General features: G+C 37.2%; 1 protein-coding gene across 6 annotated transcripts in view; it reads right to left on the reverse strand.

Moving 5' to 3' along the window:
* CSPP1 (centrosome and spindle pole associated protein 1) overlaps positions 1 to 22,154 on the reverse strand; it is a 138,784-nt gene that overhangs the window by 92,561 nt on the left and 24,069 nt on the right. For 3 of the 6 annotated variants that reach the window (XR_012784501.1, XM_075549602.1, XM_075549605.1), the window contains 5 exons: positions 17,527 to 17,630; positions 10,724 to 10,804; positions 9,121 to 9,219; positions 7,715 to 8,154; positions 608 to 706 (listed from right to left, as the gene is read on the reverse strand). Coding sequence is in view for 5 of the 6 variants with exons in the window: in XM_075549602.1 (XP_075405717.1) it covers positions 608 to 706; positions 7,715 to 8,154; positions 9,121 to 9,219; positions 10,724 to 10,804; positions 17,527 to 17,630 (823 nt within the window). In the remaining variant the exon portion in view is untranslated. The remainder of the gene's footprint in view (positions 1 to 607; positions 707 to 7,714; positions 8,155 to 9,120; positions 9,220 to 10,723; positions 10,805 to 17,526; positions 17,631 to 22,154) is intronic. The other 3 variants (XM_075549603.1, XM_075549604.1, XM_075549606.1) reach the window with 3 other exon arrangements.

The raw sequence follows: 22,154 nt of genomic DNA on the forward strand, positions 1-22,154 counted from the left end.
CCCCCAATAAAAGTATTTTTTAAATGAATAAATAAATGCATTCAAATTCAGATACAAGCTTAGAAAAATATAATATGCAAATTGAAATAAATAATAATGATAATCATATAGAAAGAGTATATATATAATATCTTTTCAACATGACCTAAAGATACATGAATACTAATTTTACACAGTAAGCCTAACGTTCTTTCTTTAATACGCTAAGAGGCAAATGTCAAGTTCTGAAAGGAAAATTCCCACTATAGGAACATTTTTAATTTATTTGAGGTCAAAAGGTACATCACCCCTACCGCCAAGATATTTAAAATCAACCCTTTAGTCCATTAAATGGGCGCTCATTTCTCCTTTCATTATCTCAATTGTATATACGTTTAGTGATAGGGACTTACTCTGTACACCCTAGCATGCTTGTTAACCAAACGTACTCTGGAAATGAATGCATAGAAGGGACTCTAAAGTTGCCTTCAGCACAACCCCCTGCTTCTTCTTCCTTCTTCACCCTTAAGAAAAGTAGCTGGTATATTATACCACTCAACTAGGTAAGGCATGTTCAGGCAGGTTTCACAGTATGAGTGAAGGCCAAAATATTTATTGCATACTATACCTGTTATTTCCAGCAGATGAAACGCGGATGTTTGACCGCTCTGTGAAATCACCATCTGATTCCATAGAAGGCACCTCCCTTCGTCTGTTCCCGTATACCCTTAAAAACACAGTAGCTTGTAGAGCACCCTACACACACAGTCTAACATGGTTTGTCTCTTTGGTGGTTTTATGTGTGACATTGGAAATATTAAAGAGATAAAATATTACGATGGAATTTTATTGTAAAAACATTTCGGAAAAAAAAATAAAAATAAAATAAATTAAAAAACATTTCGGAGTTCATTCAAATGAGGTATGATTCAAGAAGTATCTGCTAGTTAATGAAAGATACTAAAATTTTAGATAAAAGTCTTTAAATAAGGAGTTATTTATAATTATTTCACCATAATATCTAGAAATTTATCATTTCAAAACCATGCATGTAGAAGACTTTCTCAATAAATTAAATAATGCGTACTGAGCATCTACTGTGGTATACCAGTACGACTGTAGGCACTGGGTGTCCAGCAGTCAGACAGCAGACACACTGCCTGCCCTCAGGAAGAGTGTAGTCACTGTCTGAGGTCAAAATTCATAGGCCTTGGGAAATACTTCATTCCAAATGCATGCCTTTTTAACTTTAAAAAATACAGCATCAATCTAACTATTAAATCAGATGTAGCAAGCCATAACATTTGCAACACTGTAAACCACATGAAAGAACATAAATGAGTACAAGATTAATGAAAACATTATATACAACTAGACTGATGTATGGATAGAAAATTGTTAATTCATCTTACTCAATGAAAACAAAAAATTAGAATATCTGAAATTAACTTTTATATCCTTCAAAGGAAATAACCATGAAAAGAAAATGTTTTCATCAGTTAACAGATTTTTTTCCATTTGGCAAACATTGATTTCTTTAGCTTAATTTCTCATTGATGAGAAATCAACATAACATTTTATAATTATCAGCATACATGCAAATCAGCACTTCACAAATCAAAGTTCTCTAGACCACAGCTAACAAATTTTATGGTCTTTCTCAAGAGACTGTAACCAAAAAATAAGGCTTTTAACGTATCATTGAATGTCATAAGTGGATTTCATTATCAAGAAATTAAGAAGTAGAGCGATTTTGAAAAGAAAGGGATCTTCTTGCTCCTCCTCCCTCTGTTGGGCTTCTTGACACAAGCCATTGTCAAGATCCTCTGTGGAGAAAAGGGCTGCCTGGGATGTTAAGCTCCGTGTGTGACCTGGAATGGCTTCCTTCTGTCCTAAACAGCAGAACTCTGTGAGCCCTTTCTAAAGAGAATTTCCATTTCAAAATGCACCTGGTTTTATACCTATAACCTGAATGCTCAAATCTATCTTTTACATTAGTTTAGTGTCCTTTTGATATCGACCTCTTGAACAAGGAGCATACAAACTCAGATTCAACTTGCCATTGACACTGCCTGTCAGCCACATTGACTGACACACAGTGCAGCCAAAAAGCAGTTAACACAACTTGCCTGAGGCTGCCTAGCCCTAGAAAGGCCTGCTGGACAAGGCTAGCCCTGGGCTGTGAACTGAAAACTTGAACTTGGGGTAGGAGGGAAGGAGGTTTCCACCATTACCAGATTGGTAAGAGTGGTTCACAGTATTTCAGTCATCTGTGTAACTGTATTTGATGCTGAATGCCTGCTTTGTTTCCAGGAATTTTCTAAGTACCCAGCTATGTAAACTACAGCCCCAATAAAAACCTGAGTGGCTAATAGGTCATGTTATGAATTAATATTTTTAACCATGTATCAAGACTTTATTTCAATTTTATAAATGTATCATATTATGTTTATGCATTCATCTCTGGTTTTATTGACAAATTCCTTTTTAAAACAATGTAGGGCTAATCAGGTTATCGATTTGTTCTGGAGCAAACATTATAGATTGATTATTCCTTATTATTTTAATATTTCATAACACAGTATTTTCATATTTTTCACTTCATTTAAAGCATTGACATTTTAGGCATAAAATGTTCACAATGTTCCTTTAAATATCTGGCGACCCTTAGGTGGTATCATTTCTCTCATTAACTGATTGTTTGCCTTCTTTTTGTTTCTGATCAGTCTGGCTGGAGATGTATCCACTTTTTTTATCTTTTTCTTTTTTTTAATCATTTTATTGGGGGCTCGTACAATTATTATCACAATCCATATATCCATCCATTGTGTCAAGAACATATGTACATTTGTTGCCATCATCATTTTCAAAACATTTGCCTTCTACTTGAGCCCTTAATATCTGCTGCTCATTTTCCCCCTCCTTCCCCTCTCCCCCCTGAATTCATTTTAAATTAAAGGAGTTTATTAAATTATTTTATATGTAAAATCAAATATTCTTTGTTGAAATCTACAGTAAAAGCATGAAGATTTCTTAATGAATAGCCATAAGTCATTACTAATCTGAAAAAAATCAAGACTAAAAAAGTTCAAGAGGGGGAGAAAAGTAGAAATATGTATTTCACTAAAAAGGGCAGAATAAATGATTGCCTAACTAGCTCTGTTTTGTTAAATTACGGCATAATTACAGTTTAAAATAAAGACACACACATACCCCACCATGAATATAAAACCTTACTAGTTAAAGACCAGAACTTAAAAGTGAAGCCTCCATACTGTAAATCAAAGAATAGGTTAGAAAGTTATGATACTTTTTTCTATATGTAATTGCGATAGGATTTCCCTCATCTACTAACTTCCTCCCATGTTTTTAATAACTTTGACATTTAGTCATTCTCAGTAGTAACTGGTTGGTAATCATCAGTGTTAGTTCACCTTAGCAGCTCTCATGGTACTTTTGCAATTTAATTTAGAAATGAAGCTAATAAAGCTCTTTCTGAAAATAAGAACTATGAGAGCCAGCATTGGTTCTACCACTGTGCTCAAGCTCTCTCTGACAATCCTCTCAACACTAAGGGCCTCCAAGTGATGGTAACTTCTGGCACTGATGAGCTCACTAAATGTCTAAGGGCCGATGGATTCTAATCAAAGCCCAGGAGTTCAGTTTAGGTCCAGTCTTGTCTCTGGGAGGCCTTCTGTTTAGTAGCAGCTTTTGACTCAGTCTAAGTGAGGACTACACCAAGCTTACAACCCACAACTAATCAATCAAAAGATTCTAGAAACAAACATATAAGTCCATAAGGTTCACTGAACACAGAGAAAAGAGGCGTCTGATAAAAGAGAGTCTGCTTCCTTTAGCCATAGCCAATTAGATGTGACCGAGGGGGGCGGGATTGCAAAATGTAGTTCCCACCCTACTATCAAAAAGAAAGCTAAATGTATATTACATGGAAAAAGCCTTTCTCCTTCATTTCCTTGTACATATATAGGTCAAAACTCTAGCTTATTAGATAAAATTCTCAATGCCCAAAAGAAATCAGGTAAAGACTAGATGGGGACCGAGTTTACCCTGAAATAGAAAATGCAAAAATATATATTTTAATTATTCAGTTAAAGAATAAAAGCAAATTGTTTCAAGACAGTACTAGGCATGTTCTGCTAATCTAAATGTGAGCAAAAACGGCTCCTAAATGATAACGAATATTTTATTCTTTTTCCCTAAGAAACCACCAAAGCAAACAAACAAAAGCAACAGTGTCAAAGCCATCAGATTCTCATTCACAGTGACCCTGTGGGTTTCTGAGACTCTTAACTCTTATGGGGGTAGAAAGCCTCACCTTTCACCCAAAGAGGGACTACTGAAAATGTAGCTGACAGCCCAACATGCACAACCACCAGGGCCCAAAATATGCCACAGACGCAAACACTTCTAAAACAAACTTGCAATGTTCATACTACCAATAACAGCACATCCTAAAAATAAATTATTTACTCACATTCCACCCACTGCCTGCAATCCAGTCCATTCTGCCTTACAGCCACCCTCTTGGGCAGAGTAGAACTGCTCCATAAGGTTTCTGAGGTTGAAAATCTTTTCAGAAGCACACTACGTGTCTCTTCCTCCTGCAGCACGGGTGGTGGGTTTGAATCCACATCTTTCGCTATCAGCCCAGTGCTTAAGCCACTGCACCATCAGGACTCATCATATGCTAGTCTTCTAGTGCTACAGCTCACAGGAGGAAAGAGTAAAATTTCTCCTTACTTAAAATATGTGATCTAATTCATAACGATGGCAGTTCTATCACCTTGCTTACATTTCAAGAATTTTTCCATTTTAAACAAATCCTCCTATTTAAAAGTACCCTCACTGTAAATGTTCAAGGAAAACACCTAAGTCTTTACTATTGGTAGCCATTCTCTCACAGTTTCCCATCTTCTTCCCCACTTTTAAAATTTTACTTTAATTCGGCCATGATGTTTTCGATTTCAACACCATTTTTTTAAGTGGGGAAATGGTTACTGTATATACTCGAGTATAAGCCAACCTGAATATCAGCCGAGGCACCTAATTTTACCACAAAAACTACATTAAAAATGTGCTTTTACATGAGTATATACGGGGCTACATCTTCTGGCTGCATGCCCAGCTTTTAGAAAGGTATCCTCTGTTAAACTCTCCTCCAGGTGGCTAACATAGATTCTGATTCCAGGTGGAGTGTCGGATTGTAACCTAGCAAATATCAAAAGTTCACTAAAAACGAAAGTACCAACTACATTAATCACAAAGAAACTAAAAAGCAGCATCGTCAATGCTAGGAATTTCTTTTACTGATTAACATTAGTTAAAGTAAAACACAGTAAGATAATATATTAACTTCTACAACTCAAGTTAATAGATAACAAGAACCAAGACAGCTATGTTTAAAGAGAGTCTACAATTTCCAAGTATTATACAACATACTACTACATTCAACTTTAGAAAGCTCCTAAAACATAAGTTTTACTCAAAATGGTGAATATGTAGATCCAAATAAACACAGACACACAGAATGCGCATGCCAAGCACTGTGCTAACACCCTTGTCACCCAGTAAAGAGCACTGCCAGGGATTCAACAGGGGTCTAGGAAAGCCAATTTCTCATCACTCCTGGGCTTCAGCTCTGCCATCTTTGAAGTAGGGGAAATACTTCATTGATAACTAAATCAAGATCTATGGTAAAAAATACAGAGTAATTAGAAATGCATTGAGATTATTAGATTCGATGCTGACGTTTAAGGTGAGCGGGGTTAAAGAATAGGAAAACTTAGAAGACTGATGGAAAATAAATCAGCTATACTTATTTTTCTGCTGAGAAGTTTCAGTTAAGACTACAGCATATTAAAACAAGAAACACATGAAGCAAAAGACCAACCATAGTGGCCCATTTCCTTAGGCTCAAAATTTCACTAACAAGTAGTGTTGTTTCCCCCACCAAACATACTTTTTAAACATCCTCTCAAATGATCTATATTAAATGTCTGTATTAATATAAAACATTTTGTTTCTTGGCTAGAAATAGACTCTACATATCTGAGAATTCAATTTGAACCTGAATTGTCAAAGAGACAAAAAAACGGTATTAAGAAATTCAGATATTTGCGAAATGGTAGTAGGATACAATGATGTCTGACATTTTGAAGAAATACTCCTAAAAACGGTCACCTGTCTAACAAGAATTATTCTCACTCACCCTCATGTTTCACTTATCTTTAAAGTACTACTTAGAAAAGATTACATAGCAAGAATTCAGTTCACATAATGGAATACGCAAGAAAAAAGTTCTCAATGAGGACAAAATTCATTTCCCAGTTCATGTATAAAATGATCACAAGGTATAATCATCCAACAATAAAGTATATTTTTAAAAGCAACAACCAACCATTCTTAAAATTCCAAAATGAAAAGGCACACACGCCATCACATGCTAACGGCAACCAGACCCTGTAACGGAATAAAGGCTGTGACAGGGCAGCATCCCAAGCAGAGTCCAGCGTAACGCAGGCCCCAACCGAGAGCCTCTCCCCCTGCACTCGGTGGCTTTTGATTACCTTGCCATACAGTCATACTCAGGTACAACAGTCTAGGAACTGCAGCATTTTCTAAGCGCAGTCGGATTTAGAAATGAGGGCTAGCCTATGCCTATGGCCTAAATGATGGTAATTATTAGAAAGATGAGCATAAAGGGGAGGTGGCAAAGGGTTGCAAAGTTGTGTGTGGTGATTAGTAACTAGAACTCTGAATGTCAACATGACTCCTTGGAAAATTTTCTAAAACACTAGAACAGCAATAAAAATTTTTATTTGACAATAAATAAAGCAAGTCCTATAAACTGCTCAAAAGTTACTGAAACCTTTCAAGTTAATGACAACAATGGGACCCTGCTATATTTTTAGCATCAAATCAACATGAAACTTTAAGCATTAAGTCCAATATGACTGAAGATGCAATTTCAGCAATTAAAAAATGACTATTTGTAATCACCCAAATCACCATCCAGAGAAACTGAAAAATACCTACAAATCTGCATTTTAAAAACAAACAAACCTTAAGGCCATTTCAGGTAAATAAGATTTTTAGAAAATAACCTAAGAATTAACATATATAGGTTACAATGGTATTAGAATGTGTAAGCATTAGAAGAATAAACTGCATTTCACCTAGCCCGAGATATCCTCCCCCTACTTCCTGAGCCCCAATTTTCTGAAATCCCAGTGACCATCAACGTGGGTTTCAGCAGAGTTCATTTTTCTCCAGCAAGGGGTCTGAATTCTCATGCTGAGGGGTTTTTAAACACTACTGGTATCGTGAAGTCAGACTGTGAAGTCAGACTGTGAAGCTGAATCAGTACTGGCTTTTCATCAAATTCTCAGAAAAGGTTTCTTTCTTTTGTTTTTTTTAAACTGACTCAACTCTGTGCCACGGTTGAGACACAAAGTTTCCTTTCTGCGTGAAGTCTGTTTCTCATTTACCTCTATACAAAACGTGCAGCCCATCAGTGCCCCCGCTGTATAACCGGGTCCGCTCCAGGGTAGATTTTTTTTTTTCCTCAGTGGCACAGAACATACTAGTGCATCTTAGAATGCACCAGTTACACAAACATGGTCAATCAAAAGGAACCGCCTCTCCCTAGTATAATTACATAAAGTTAACTGCAGCATTACTAAAGAGAGAAGGAAAGAAAAATTAAACAATATACCTGTTATTTGCATATACTCGCAAAGGTCTTCTATCAAAATCGCTTTCATATCTAAACCTCTCGTCCATTTCTTCACTTACTTCAGGATCATGGTCTGGTCTATGAGAGGGCCTATCAAAAACACGATCCTCATGCAACCTGCGAAATCTTTTATCTGCGAGGTCAGTCTTGTGGGCCAGCCTCTGCTGTTTTTTACTGGAAATATCCACTCCTTCATCGGTGGTCTTAACGAGTCTCCTGGTCCTTAGCTCAATTTCATCATCCAGCTGTCGGTACCTGTCCTCCTCCAGTCGCCTTTGGTTCAGAAGCTCTTCGTAGGCCTGTGAAGGAAGGAGGGCCTCTCTCCGCGGCCCTTCTGGGTTTTGGGGGATTGCTTGTATTTGTGAAGGCAAATCAGGCTTAACTTGACAAGTAGAAGTCTTATCTCGTTCACTCTTAGGCTGTTTAATTAGAGGAAAAAAAATGATCTGAGTGAGATACAACTCTTTATAAAGTATCCCCAAATGGCGCTTTATCTACTTATCCACTCTGGCACCTAACCCCTGCTTAAGAAAATTTTTATCTTTAGAAAAAAAATTCAGACAAAACAATAATTTATAAATGATCAAGGGTTCATGAGGGAGGGGGGAACAAGGAGGGAGGGGTAAAATGAGGAGCTGATGCCAAGGGCTTAAGTGGAGAGCAAATGTTTTGAGAATGATGAAGGTAATGAATGTACACAATTGAGGTACTTTACACAATTGATGTGCTTTACACAATTTGATGTATGTATAGATTGTGATAAGACTTGTATGAGGCCCCAATAAAGTAATTTAAAAAATTATCATCCACACAGTCAAATGTCCTTGAATACGTAATAAAACACAAATAAGTTAAAAAAAAAAAAAAGAAAAACTTTCCAGGAGAAATTTCATTATTCAATAAAACTTAATAAATATCAAATAGGCAAGCAATAGTAATTTGTCTAAGTAGCTATAAAAAACTGGATAAACTAAGTGTAAGTTCTTATTCCAAACATTTTGATAGTTGTATACTGCCTCAAAATATTCCAAATCAAATTCTTTATCAGCAAAAAGGATACAGAATATAGTAAAAATTTTGGTCCAAGTAACATTAGTAATCCTTGAATTAGGGGAGAAAATATACCTAGAAGTTGTCCATTAAAAAAAATCACTTAATAAAACCAAATCTCTGAAATTAATCTCCCCCATAAAGCTATAGTTAAAATGCATAATAAACTCTTCAATATTAAATGGGAATTTAAAAATATTTAAAGGTACTTTGTCTGATTTAATTTAATTTTTATATTTATGTAAATAAACATCTAAAATATATAAGAGCATGACAAATAAGTATAAGCTGTTAAGTTTATGGCATTAAAACTTTTACTTCAAGGGTAAACCTACCTCAGAACTCTTTTCTACCTGTCGGAACTTTCCACTGGATTCTTCCTTATCCCTGAGAAACTGATTGTATTCTTTGTTACGCTCAAGTTTCAATCTTTCCTTAAAATAGAAAGCAAAAGGCAGTATTATTTTCAATTTACGTTAAAAGAACATTATAGTCAAATCAGAACGTCAAATAAAACTCACACAGTTCAGAGACCCTACCTAGTTATCAGCTTTACTGTTAGCTCATGGACAGACTAAGGCAGAGGAAAAGCAGAACGAGGTCTGAGAGCACCAATGCAGGTGCGCAGGCCCTTTCTTGCCATATCAGAACACAGCTGTGCAGTACAACACACTTTGGTCCAGATTAACACTTGAGGTTTCTAAGAGAAGGGAGCTGCTTTGGGTGTGCAATGTCTCCATTTATACTCCGAGAGCTACACGATATTTTCCTGGGAGCCATGACTCTTAAAGGAGCCCTGGTGAAGTGGTGGGTTAAGCATTGAACTGTTTACTGCAAGCATGGCAGTTCAGATCCACCAGCCACTCCAAGTGAGGAAAATAAGGCTACCTGCTCTCAGACAGATTTACAGTCTCAGAAACACTACAGAGCAGCTCTACCCTGTCCTCCTATAGGAGCACGAGGTGCTATAATCGACTCGATGGCAATAGGAATGCCCCATACGTGCATGGACTTTAGATCTGTCTACCATAAATAATCTTAGATCAACCAAGTATATCATCCCGCAAATAGTATTCCAGAGAGCTATCGCCTACTAGCAAATGCAATGAATATGTTTGCAAGGCGGCTTGTCATAAGCATGTCTATTTACTAGATTTAACCCTGTGGCTTTCTTTCTTTCTTTCTTCCTTAAGGCAAAGCCTGGCCTCAATTCCTCACCCTATTACTGAAAAGGCAAAAACAGATTTCAGGCTTGCTGCTTATCATCTCCTTCTCACTGTTAAAAAAAAAAAAGTCTTCTCTTTAAAGTTTAAAGCAGGAAAGAGTTAAATTATCAGAAACTAAAACAGTGATGGAAATGTTCTACTAAAATAAGAAGTTCAAAAGAACACAATCTTAAAAAGTATCAATTTTCTGTCTTTTGAAACATATTCATCATCTTACATTACTTCATAATCTCTGATTTTTCTTGGCATCGGTACACAGTGGTACAAGAGGTACACAGTGCCTTACTGCCACCCCCTCCAGAGGGCATTTTACATGTAGTGTGGACTGATAGAAACACACACTCCAAGAATCCCACCCTCACCCTACATAAAAACACATGTACCCAGCTCACTGACCATTGTGTCACAGCATCAATTTGATAGCTCAGAAACCAATGCTGAAACACAATTCATTCTGAACATTCAGTAAAGCACAGCAGAAGACAGTGAAGGAGTCAACTTACTAAATACATTTATCATATGGCCTGGTTACAAATGCAATGTTCAGCTACTTTTTAAAACTACAACTAGAAGCCACTGAGATTTTTTTAAAGACATATACACAAGTATAAGAAAATGAAGTTATCTTCTGCTTCTATTTAATCAGGAGTAGGTTCCCTTATGATCTGGATGCCGCAGAAAGCTGCCACCCACATAGCTCCTACCCACCTACCTTGGCAGATAACCTCTCACCAATAGGAAGAGAAACTCCCAGAGTAGATGGATCTGTTTCACCCGTAGATAGAATATTTTTCTGTATATGTACACATTAAAAAGAAGGTATTACCTAATTGCCTTCATAAAATGTATTTCATAAACGTGTCTCTTTACATTATATATTCTGAACTTCTACATTATGCAGAGCAAAAGAGTGGGGTGGATGAAGACAGAAACCGCTAACCCATAGAGACCCATCAAAAGTGATTAGGAAAAAAGGAGAGCTTCGCACCAGTTCTTCCCAGTTCAGTCATGACCAACAAAGCAAAACTGGAATGGAACCAAATTTGTAAAACGTGAGTACACCAGAAAGCTATCCAGAACTAGAAAAGGAGAGGACATGGACCTGCTAGAAACTGGATTTCCCGCCTTAAAAAACAAGGGCAGCCGGTGTGTTGCCTAGCAACTGAATCACTTGCCTGGAGAGCTGGAAATAATGGTGGCACACTAAGAGAGAGCAGCTACTTGTGCTGCTTGGAAAGTGTGCTGCTCCCCATGCTCCTGGAAAAATCCATTCTTCCACTTCAGGCTCCTCGGAGTCTCCAATGCCCGAGTTTCAACCCATCATTTTTCCTAATCTAGTTAGAGTACCTCTTTACCTGAGTCTTTAAAATCCAAGTCTGTTCTAATTTCACTTCTCAGTCATGACTGAACTAGTTCCAATCAGCTCAAGACCCTGCAAATAAACTATTGTCGTCCAATCACCAATGCCCTGAAGGGAAGGACCAGGCCTTCATTTTCACTGGCAATACATCAATATGTACTGGTTCAAGATGATCAAACACATGGGTTTAAAAAATATATCTATTTCTTAACTTACATTCCTCTTCTAAGAGCATATATATATATTTCATTGAGTACCCTTATACCATTCTTTTCTTCTTAACACAAACTTAAACTTTCTTACAAATAATCTTTTGTATGCCACAATATTTTTTCCTTTTTTCTGTAACTATGAGTAGATCTCTACTCAAATGCCAAAGATCTAAACCTGAGAATGTTGTTTATCTCTACATGTCTCTCCATCCTTGTTCATTAGATATTTAACTACGTAGTATAGTAGGCACAGCATTAATCTAGAAGCCAAAAAGGAAACTCTTATCATTTGTAGAAGTCGCTTAACTTCTCTAATACAACTTTCTCTGGCCCACCTTTCAAACCTGTAAGAAGGGTCAAGGAGGATAGAAAATATAAAATTTCATGAATATTATCGAGCAGTGTTTCCCAAAAGTGGGCAATATAACCCCCTGGAGAACATTGGACGATCCAGGAGGACTGCAACAGCACAAAAGTGGTTAATTCCTGAAAAGGGGAAGTAGGCCAAATAATTTTAAGAACCTATGCTATAGCGCTAACCTAAGCCATTAGTAAAAAAAATCAGACACATATCCCAACTTTCTAGTGCTACTACAATCTAAATTATTTCACCTCTCTGCCTGAGTTTCTTCATCTTAAAATCAAGGGTAAGCTCATCTACATTACTAGATTATTAAATGAAAATTAAATCAATCAATGCTTTGTTAAACCATCTAGAGCTCCATCCATGTCTCTATTTATTCATTAACAAGCAATCGTTATTAAATGTAGTCAAGTCGATGTACACACACACACACACACACACACACCAGTATCTGAATGCTGGGATCCACAGAGCATCACTAGCTAACTTTCCATTAGTAGATCCCTGGCCTTAGTTCCTAGTCTTAGTCTAGAAACTAAGCAACACACAAGTCAGCATCTTAGCAACACACAAGTGTCCACTGACAGGTGGTGACCGCATTTGTGTGCTTAGGGCAAGTGGCAAACCCCACAGGGAAGGCGGGGATTTTAACATTGTACAGCCACTTATTTACCATCAATATTTTCAAGATACTCTTTCAGGTGGCAAGGAAACAAAGATAAGTCAGGTGCCCCTATATCCAAGAGAGTGACAATTCAGTTTTAGCAACAGATGTGTCCTCCTAAGCACTTGACGTACACTATAAATCTAATCATATTGCACCACTCTAAATGTGTGGAGCTTTCCAACTCTGTGAAATCAGAGACACAACATCTTCCACTCTTCTTTGGCAATTCTGCCACCACCAACACAAGTCCCAAGATGATGTGTGAAACGTGTCATGAAGTGAAAAGATAAATAAATAATAAGGATAGCAAAGTGATTTTTTACAGCTGAATTTTTGCCATTCACTCATCAATAAATATGTTTTAGTACCTGCCATATGCCTCAACCATTCAATCTACTTGGAACACATCAGTGAAGAAAACAGAGCCTCATAAAGCTTATACTCAAGCAGGGGAAAACTGACAAAAACAATAAACATAGTGAATAGGAATATAGTTTAAAAGGCTAACAGTGCTGTTACAAAAAGGTTTAGACGAGGGTCTACAGATAGTGCAGATTTCTAGGGGCCCAGGGGACTGAGAAGCACGAAAATCCGGAGTTCCCTCTGGATATGTTCAATAAAAGATACATATTAGATCACCAAGTGAAGATGGAAAGCAAAGGCAGACACACAGAAAAGCCTGGAATTCAGGAAAGAGGCCTGAGCTGAAGCTATATATTTAATTATTCAATTTAAAAACTCTTGTGTCTGAGAATAAGAGTCTCCTATCTTTCCTTTGTTTTAAGATGGTCACATATCATTTACTCTCAAAACCCAAGACAAGACAGTTCTTGGCAAAATTAAAACATCAGATTTTGTAAAATTTAAATATCCATGCAATCCATAGTCTGGAAAACAGAAAGCACTGCAGAAGAAACAAGGCTCGGAACCGTAAGATTCCAGAGGCCCAGGAAGCCATTGTGGTCATTTCCTTACACCTGTTTCTTTTTCCTTGGGTTTCTTTTCTTCTCGCACCTTCTCAGCAGTCAGCTGAGAAGTTAACTTCAGTCTACTCAAGTTTCTTTCCCTACTACTCTAAAAACAGACTTACACAATTTTAATGAAGATTAATGCATGAGAAAATGAAGAAGTAGGATTTTCTCTAATTTTTAAAAATTGACCAACTTGTGAGAAGTCAGAAAAAATTTCAAGGTACACATTTCCCCCATGATTCATTGTACTGTAATATCTCTGGTGTTTCTTAGTTACTTGACTGCTACTACATTCTTGATAATCCAAGACCAAAAATACTCTTTCACGTTCCCTTGAATTTTAAGACTAGTGGCCCTTGACCTCTTTTCTCTTTCAAGAAAGCCCTTTACCCTATGGCTCCTAGAACATTCTAAAGGAATGAAAAGGACTTTGAGCTACAAATATACCTAAAATGACATAAATTAGATCAATTAACTTTTACTAAGTGCCCACTACACTCCTGTCCAGACTTAATGAGATCAAAAGATAAGTGGGAAGCCCGGGATGTTATTAAATGAGGTAAGGTAGGGCAAGCATTTAACCTAATGTGATAGAATCAGATTAAGAATTTCACCAGAGAGGAGGACATCTAAGCTAAATTTTGTTGTAGATGACAGGTGCTGAGTTGATTACAATGGTGACCCTACATACAACAGAACAAAATGCCACCACATCTAGCACCATCTCTCCAACTGTTGCTATGCTTGAGGCCACTGTTGCAATCCTTCTAATTAAGAGTCTTCTTTCTCGTTGGCCCTCTGCTGCAGGGATCCAAACTTTTCAAACAGGGGGCCAGTTCACTGTCCCTCAGACCCGTCGGAGGACCGGGCTACAGTTTAAAAAAAAAACCAACTCTGAACAAATTCCTATGCACACTGCACATATCTTATTTTGAAGTAAAAAAAAACAAACGGGGCAAAAACACCCAGCAGGCCGGATCAATGTCCTCAGCAGGCCGCAGTTTGAGGACACCTGCTCTACTGTACCAAGCATGATGTCCTTCCCCAGAAAGTGGTCCCTCCTGATAATAAGTCCACAGCATGTCAGACACTGCCTCGCAATCCTCACTTCTAAGGAGCAATCTTCTGGCCATACATGTTCCAAGACAGATTTGTTCATTCTTCCACCAGTCCATGGCACATTTGATATTCTTGTGCAACACCATACTTTAAAGGCACCAACTCTTCTTCAGTCTTCTTTTCTATGGTCCAGCTTTCATATGAAGATAGGGCTACTTAAAATACCAGGCCTTGGGTCAGAAACATTTTTGTCCTCCAGGTGGCATTTTTGCTTTTTAACACTTTTTTAAGGAGGTCTTTTGCAAGAGCAGGTTTACTGGTCTAACAAGACAGGTGGAATTTCCCAAGACTCTGAGCGTCGGTCACTCTTCAGGAAAGGAACTGAACTCACTGCTGTGGCTCAGCTTTCTGCCAAACAACAGATAAGCCGTTCGGGTCAACACCAGGGTCCCATCTCTTGAATAATTAGCCATTAGAGATTCACAGATATAGCTCCGAAGGCAGGAAGGGCTGGGAAAGAAGGACACCTGGGAATGGTCAATGCAGGAAGACAGAGGGAGAGTGCTGCTGGACTGAGGGCGACGATCGAAGCCTCAGCACAATATGTGTATGAGTCACTGAATCAAAAAAGACCAGGTCGCTCCACCAACTTTCATTCAAATCACAATAGTTTATTAAATTAAGAAAAGTTTGTAAAAATAAATTTCAGATTATAGAGAGTGGGGTTGGTCTTTTCCGTACATCTGCCCAATGTCATGTGTTATTTCATTTCCTTATTGCTACTTCATGGGACTTTATTGTGGATCCAAGTAAAATTAAGTCTTGACAACTTTGTATTTTCTCCATTTAGTATGATGTTGCTTATTGGCCCATCTGTGCAAGGTTTATTTTTTAATACTCCACAAAAGAATTCTACTATAACTAGTCAGTCCAAAAAATCAAACATGCCACATCCATACAGTGCTCAAGCTCATCTCTAAGACCCTCATCCTTCTTTCTATGTTCTCCATCTGAAAAGATTCCTCACCTTGCCTCTCCCTCTAGAATATGCAAATCCTATTCCTCCAATAATGCTTTGCAAAAATATTCCTCAGGATGACACCCTGCTGATCATTAGACTTTTTGTAATTATCACATTCTAAATTGTCTGAATCTTATCTCTATATCTAAATTCTAGACCCTATAAAGTCAGATCACTATCTGATTCATACTCACAAATATTTTTTTAAATATTGGTTGGATGATGGATGTGGGGATTTTTTTATTTGTAAACAGTTTGGTAAAACTTATAAAACTGCTTATCTTTTGTTCTCAAATATATTTATAAATATATTACACAGGGTTAAGTGCAAAATGGTCAAATAATCCAAATCCTGGCAACACACATAGAATATATCCAAGATATTCTATTAGTCTACTAATTTTAATGTAATTAGCATAATTTGAAGAAAAAATAGCATGCTGAAAACAAGTAGATTTATACTACTTGCAAAATATTTATAAAATGCATAAGAAAGCCACAAAAAACAAATGCAAAGCAAAATCAAAAAAGATGATTGATTGTATTTAAAGGAAAAAAATCATAATGTATGGACTATCATCTTGCTAGAAGCAAGAACAGGAAATGGTACCATCAAAATAAAAATCTCAAAATCACAAATGAAACTAACTGATTTAAGAGTAGCACTCTCATAAATGCAAAAACTCACAAGCCAGTAAATCTAAAACATAACTAAAGGACAACATTTCGCAGGCAACCCTACCTTTCTTTTTGCTTGTGTGATACCCTAAATTCAAGAGGGGAAAAAAAGCAAACCATTGATACAATGTATTCAAAGTGCCTTCTCCCATGTACAAATCAGAAAAAATAAGAAGACCAAGTATACGTGTGACCAAGTCTACGTGTGCACAACCACAAAGAAGTGAAAATCTAAGGGATATCTTAGGATGGCTGGAAACATCAGGATAGCTTACAATAATTTTATAAAGTAAAAATCAAATAGCATTCTTAAATTCACAAAAAATCTTTAATTTACCTATTATACAATTTAACAGCATATACTGCTAAGTAAAACAGATTAAATGATCAAGGAGATACACTTTGATAATTAAATAGCTATGTTATAGATAATGAAGTTTTATAAGCTTAGGTCATAGCGAAAGGTTAGCAACTACAACTCCCTGCGTTCTTTTAATCCAGTTGGGGGTCATGGGTGGAAGAACAATGAATCATAACTGGGTTCCTTTACACAATGATAACTTTACAGAATCTATGAAAAACCAGAATTTACAATGTCAACTGGAATTTGAACCTGCTGTGCTATTCCATGGTATCAGTTCACAGTACCAATTTATCTCTAGCAATGTCACTTACACCATGTGAAAGACAGGTCATGCTGGGAGTAGCGATACCAGAGGATAGGGACAAAGGCGTCGGAGGGTCAATTGCAGTAATCCATGCATAACCCCCCCCCCCAAAAAAAGGAGAAGAACAACAGAAACATGGGTGAAGGGAGACAGTGGTCGGTGTAAGATACGGAAACAAGAATAATTTATAATTTATCAAGGGATCATGATGGTGGGACAGACAGAAGGAGGGGGGGGAAAGGAGCTGATACCAAGGGCTCAAACAGAAAGTAAACGTTTAGAAAATGATGATGGCAACATATTACAAATATTCTTGATACAACTGATATATGGAAGGTTGTAAGAGGCCCCCAATAAAATGATTTTTTAAAATATTTAGGTCATGCATGTTAATTTTGACTGAAATACTCAAAGTTCAAAAGTTGTAACCCTTTGCTAAACACCACAGAAAACATGAAAATGCATATGCCTAAAACCTAGGGAAATACGTTTGGATTTAAGTAAGAACTCACTACCTGAGTAAGATAGCGTCTGTAATCCTGCCGCAGCTCTTCCTTTAGTTTGTGTTTCTTCCGTTCATAGTCTTCCCCGAGTGGTAAGCTTAGCCCATAATCAATTCCTAAAAGAAAACAACTTTTTAAGGAATATAGTTCATTTCAACCCATCTCAACTGTCTACTTCCTGGAACAAAAGCAACTCAGCATTGTTGAGTCTGAGACTGTGATTAGGATACTACTTTCTTTATTTAAATGCCTTTCATAGTTAACATAGTCACTTAGTGGATCATGTTTCCACCACACGTGGACCCTCGTCACACACGTCTCTCCGGACACAATCCATCTTACCGTTTCGTAGGTTTCCCTCCGATCATAGTTTATCAACAGATGGCCAGATACATAAATATATTTACTTTTCCTTCCCCTTAGGTAAATGATTCTACAATACTCTGCATCTTGCCTTTTCAAGTTAGAATTGAAAAAAAAATCTGATCTTCCATCTCCATTTAATTTTATTTTAAATTCTATAACAGCAAACACCTACGCAAATTTCAATGTTATTTTCAGTCTGAAAAGATTATTTTAAGAGAACTTTTAGAATACAAGATTGTCTTTGGCATAAACTGTTTCAGTACCACTGAATGACTTGGATTGGAATTTCCAAAAATCTTTCAATTTAACTAAATTACCAATTCTCATTTCATAAAAATGAATGTTAACTTTTGGAGAAAACTTTGATTTTAAGTAGTGTTTCCTTATATAAAGTTCAAAAGTTAAATTATATTTTGGGATGAGGAAAAGCCTTAAAACTAGATTATGATGATTGTGGTCAATACGGTATACGACCAACAACTGACATGGTCAGTTCAAGTAGGCCAACTTTATAGTATTTCAACTATATTTCAATAAAGCTGCTAAATCAAATTACATTTTTTCAGAGTTTTAATAGTAAAATATTATGTAAAGAAAGCACAGGGAACAGGTGCTCATTTTACATTTCTGAAGCCCTTCTGTTTTTGATTAGCCCTACTATATAATCCGATAGTATAAAAAATGTCAATTCTAAATTTAAATTTTTCCACATAGAGATCCCGCTAAAAGGTCTACAATACAATAACTGACTAGTTTATGAATTTCCATGTCCCTGCTTTTGGCTTTATTCCTCACAGTGCAGCTAAGGGATGGTGCTGTATCATGAATGTGACAAGCCATTGCTTTATTACATCGCTAAATATTTTGGGGGGGGAAGCCAAAATAGTCTTAAAAAAAAGAATGTCTATAGATTTGTTCTGAAATAAAATACTCACTTCCCACCATAAAAAACTAAAACCAAACCTCTTACCATCAAGTCGATTCTGACACATAACGACTCTCTATACCATTGGGTTTCCAAGGTCGTAACCTTAGTGGAAGCAGACGCCCCATCTTCCTCCCCCAGAGCCTCTGGTGGGTTCAAGCGGTCAACTTTTCAGTTAGCAACCAAATGCTTAGCAACAGTGTCACCAAGAGTCCCCTTCCCAGCACAAATCCAGGGACGTCCTCCTGATAGACAAGTCCAGCCTCTTTAGCTCCGCGCTAATGGAAGCTATGGGGAGAGTTCCTCACTCATGCTGTCATCTCTTTCAAAAGAATCCAAAGCATCACATACACTTGGAATTTTAAATCCTAGAGAAGGTATTCTTCCCTCACAAAGGAACCTAAGCCTTATTTCAAAGCTACAAAAGTTAGGACTCCGGAGAGTTTCAATTCTCATATTCAGAATGGAATCTCTCATTTATGAAACCAGAAAACCCATGAAGATCCATTATTTCATTTACCTATAGAGTACCTAGCACCTTATTCATAGCTAAGAACTGTTCGCAGATTAAGTAAATGACTCAATATATATGAACGGCGCCTGAGCAAGAAGGAATGAGAGAAACTGGGAAAAGAAGAAACTCTTCTTGGTATTTCACTTCTAACATAGGTGGTCTGACCGCACAGAGAGGAAGCAGGGGAGTGGGAACCAGGGTCGCTGAGCTGCACAGGGTCACAATGGACACTCTACTATGACAGAGAGAAGAGAACAATGCTGTGAAGATGATGCCTCTCCGGAAGCTCTGCTTTCCCACGTACGAGACCTGGAGCCAGCAGCTCTCAAGTATCACATTTAAGGTGGCTTTCACTACTACCCTTCTGTTCTACTTGGTGAGTTTCTGTGGAAAAACAGGGATGAAGTTGCAATTCATTTTCATTTATCAACTGGCTTTTCATATGAAGCTTGATTGAATTTATCAAGAACATTTGCTTTTTACTATGAAGTATTTGTAGTAAAATTCCCTTTAGACAAATAGCAACATACAATGCCTTCAGAATTATTTATGATTTGATTAAGGTTTACTTAACAGGACACATGAAGTTTTCATGTGTATCATCTAGTACCAGTGAGATTAGAGACAGGTCACAGAAATGAAATTAACAGCTATATATAGCAACTTACATATTCTATGTATTTAAAACTGTGTATTAACAAGGGCATCTCCACTGACTTAAAAAGCTAAGCAACATGGTGAGACTTACTTATTCAGCAGCTACCTTCTGCTGGTTCTAGTATCAAGTAAAACCTTTGTGTCATTTCAGGGTCATTTAAAGTGATGTCACTTCATCAAGTACAACAAACAGTGCCCCTAAGACAGTTAGCATAATGCTTCAAAACCACAACAATAAAAAATACTTGGATTCTATAGTGGTTGTAAGTTAAATAAAATGTTGAAAAATAAAGGATAAAAGAAGTTTAATTCTTTTATCTTTTAACATCACACTCATAATGAACACTGCTTAAAAAATTACTACAAAACATTTAGTTTTTCTTTGTATTATTACCATGAGCCAGGTATTAGGCAAAAATAATCAACTTATAAAAAATAATGTCTTTAAATATGAAGGTTTATTTTTAAGCGATTAGTTTAATTGGAGGGAGCACTGTCTTCCACTTCAGCTATGGAAAGATGTTAGCACGAACGACTCGTTTGAGCTGCATAAACTGAACAAAAGTAGAAGAGGGGCTACGACATCGTGGTAATAAGATAAATGGGAGACTAAAATTGCTGTGAGCATGTACATATTTTAAAATAGAACTAAAAATTAGCAAAAGCAATTTTGTTTCCCAAAATGTTTACAATAACTGAAAATTTTAGCTTTGCTTAAACTCTATAGTTTTTGTGTTATATCAAATTCTGATGTTGCTTCCTTTATATCATTTTAAATGAAAGGAAAAAATCATTTTATTGGCATATACTTCACATATCATACAGTTGGGGTTCTGCCCCCAAAAAATATATATATATAATTTTTTCCTTTACACTTTTTCCTCCAGCAAATTTCTGAAGTATGAAAAACAGTGAATTTTTAAAACTATACCACATAATTTCTTATAACTTGACCTTACTCTCACTGTCAGAGCTGATTCCGACTCATACAGTTAGGACAAAGCAGAACTGTCCCTGTGAGTTTCCAAGACCATAACGCGTTAAGGGAGTAGAAAGCCCCATCTTTCTCCCTCAAAGCAGCTGGTGGTTTTGAACTGCTGACCTTGCAGTTAGCAGCCCAACACATAACTACTGTGCCACTCTGTAATCCTCCAGCTTATGGATTTCCAAAAGAATAGATTCAGAGCATAAAAGATAAATTCAGTAAATTGAATTTAAGGCAGCTTGAAATGCTTACAGCATACTATTAACTAACATTGTAATTAATATGATTAATATAAGGATGAGAGATAATAGCCCCAAAATGGATAAGAACATGAAGGGGCTATAGATTCTGAAGATAAATTTCTAGAGCAAGCAAAGGAGCTGACAAGGAACCAGAAATAAAGATAGAGACGTGTGGCTTGGTGGGCCAATACAATGGCTCCCCAAATACAGGAGTCCTTCCAGTCAGAAAGTGAAGGGAAAAGACACATGGGCTAAGTCGGGCAGAAACCGAGAGCCCGCTTTCAAGATTCCCCCCTCAGTTGTGTCACACTAAAAATAAAGAGAAAAACACTGCCATCAAGTACGCTAGGGGACAGAGAAGTGTTCCTAGTGTGTCCCCATCCCACTCATAGACTGTCGTCATTATCCCTATTGTGGGACTGTGTGTTTAATAGCATTTAACTTTGGTGTCAAGTCCTCTACTCTCCCCACTGCCTTCCTTTGCCTTAATCACTGTGTGCTGACCTCTGCCTTGTACGTCATATTCCTCAAGTCTGTCCTCCAGTTAGTGACTGAGCCTCCCTGCCCTCCATCGAGTCAATTCTGACTCCTAGCAGCCCTGGAGGACAGGTGGAGCTGGCCCATCCTCCTCTTGCGGGCAGCTTCACAGTCTAACTTGTGTAAGACTGGGGAGTGTGAGGGTGCACACTTTGTTGTTCTTTAGTGCTTCCCTTATTGCTGGGCTCTTCCCTTCAGGGTAGAGTGGATGATTAGTTCCCATCCCTTTAAAGAATGAGGAGGGGATTCGGATCAGGATTGCACTTTATCCGTGGATAACTTTGAGTACTAACATTTTCACAATGTTAATCCTTTCCGTTCAAGAGCATGGTATATTCTTCCATTTATGTAGGTCTTTTTTGTTTTCTTTTCTTTAAGCAGTTTCCTTTGTTCAGGTCTTTTGTGTCCAGTTAG

The sequence above is a fragment of the Tenrec ecaudatus genome, chromosome 5 (assembly GCF_050624435.1).
Source record: "Tenrec ecaudatus isolate mTenEca1 chromosome 5, mTenEca1.hap1, whole genome shotgun sequence".
NCBI classification, from domain to species: Eukaryota; Metazoa; Chordata; class Mammalia; order Afrosoricida; family Tenrecidae; genus Tenrec; species Tenrec ecaudatus.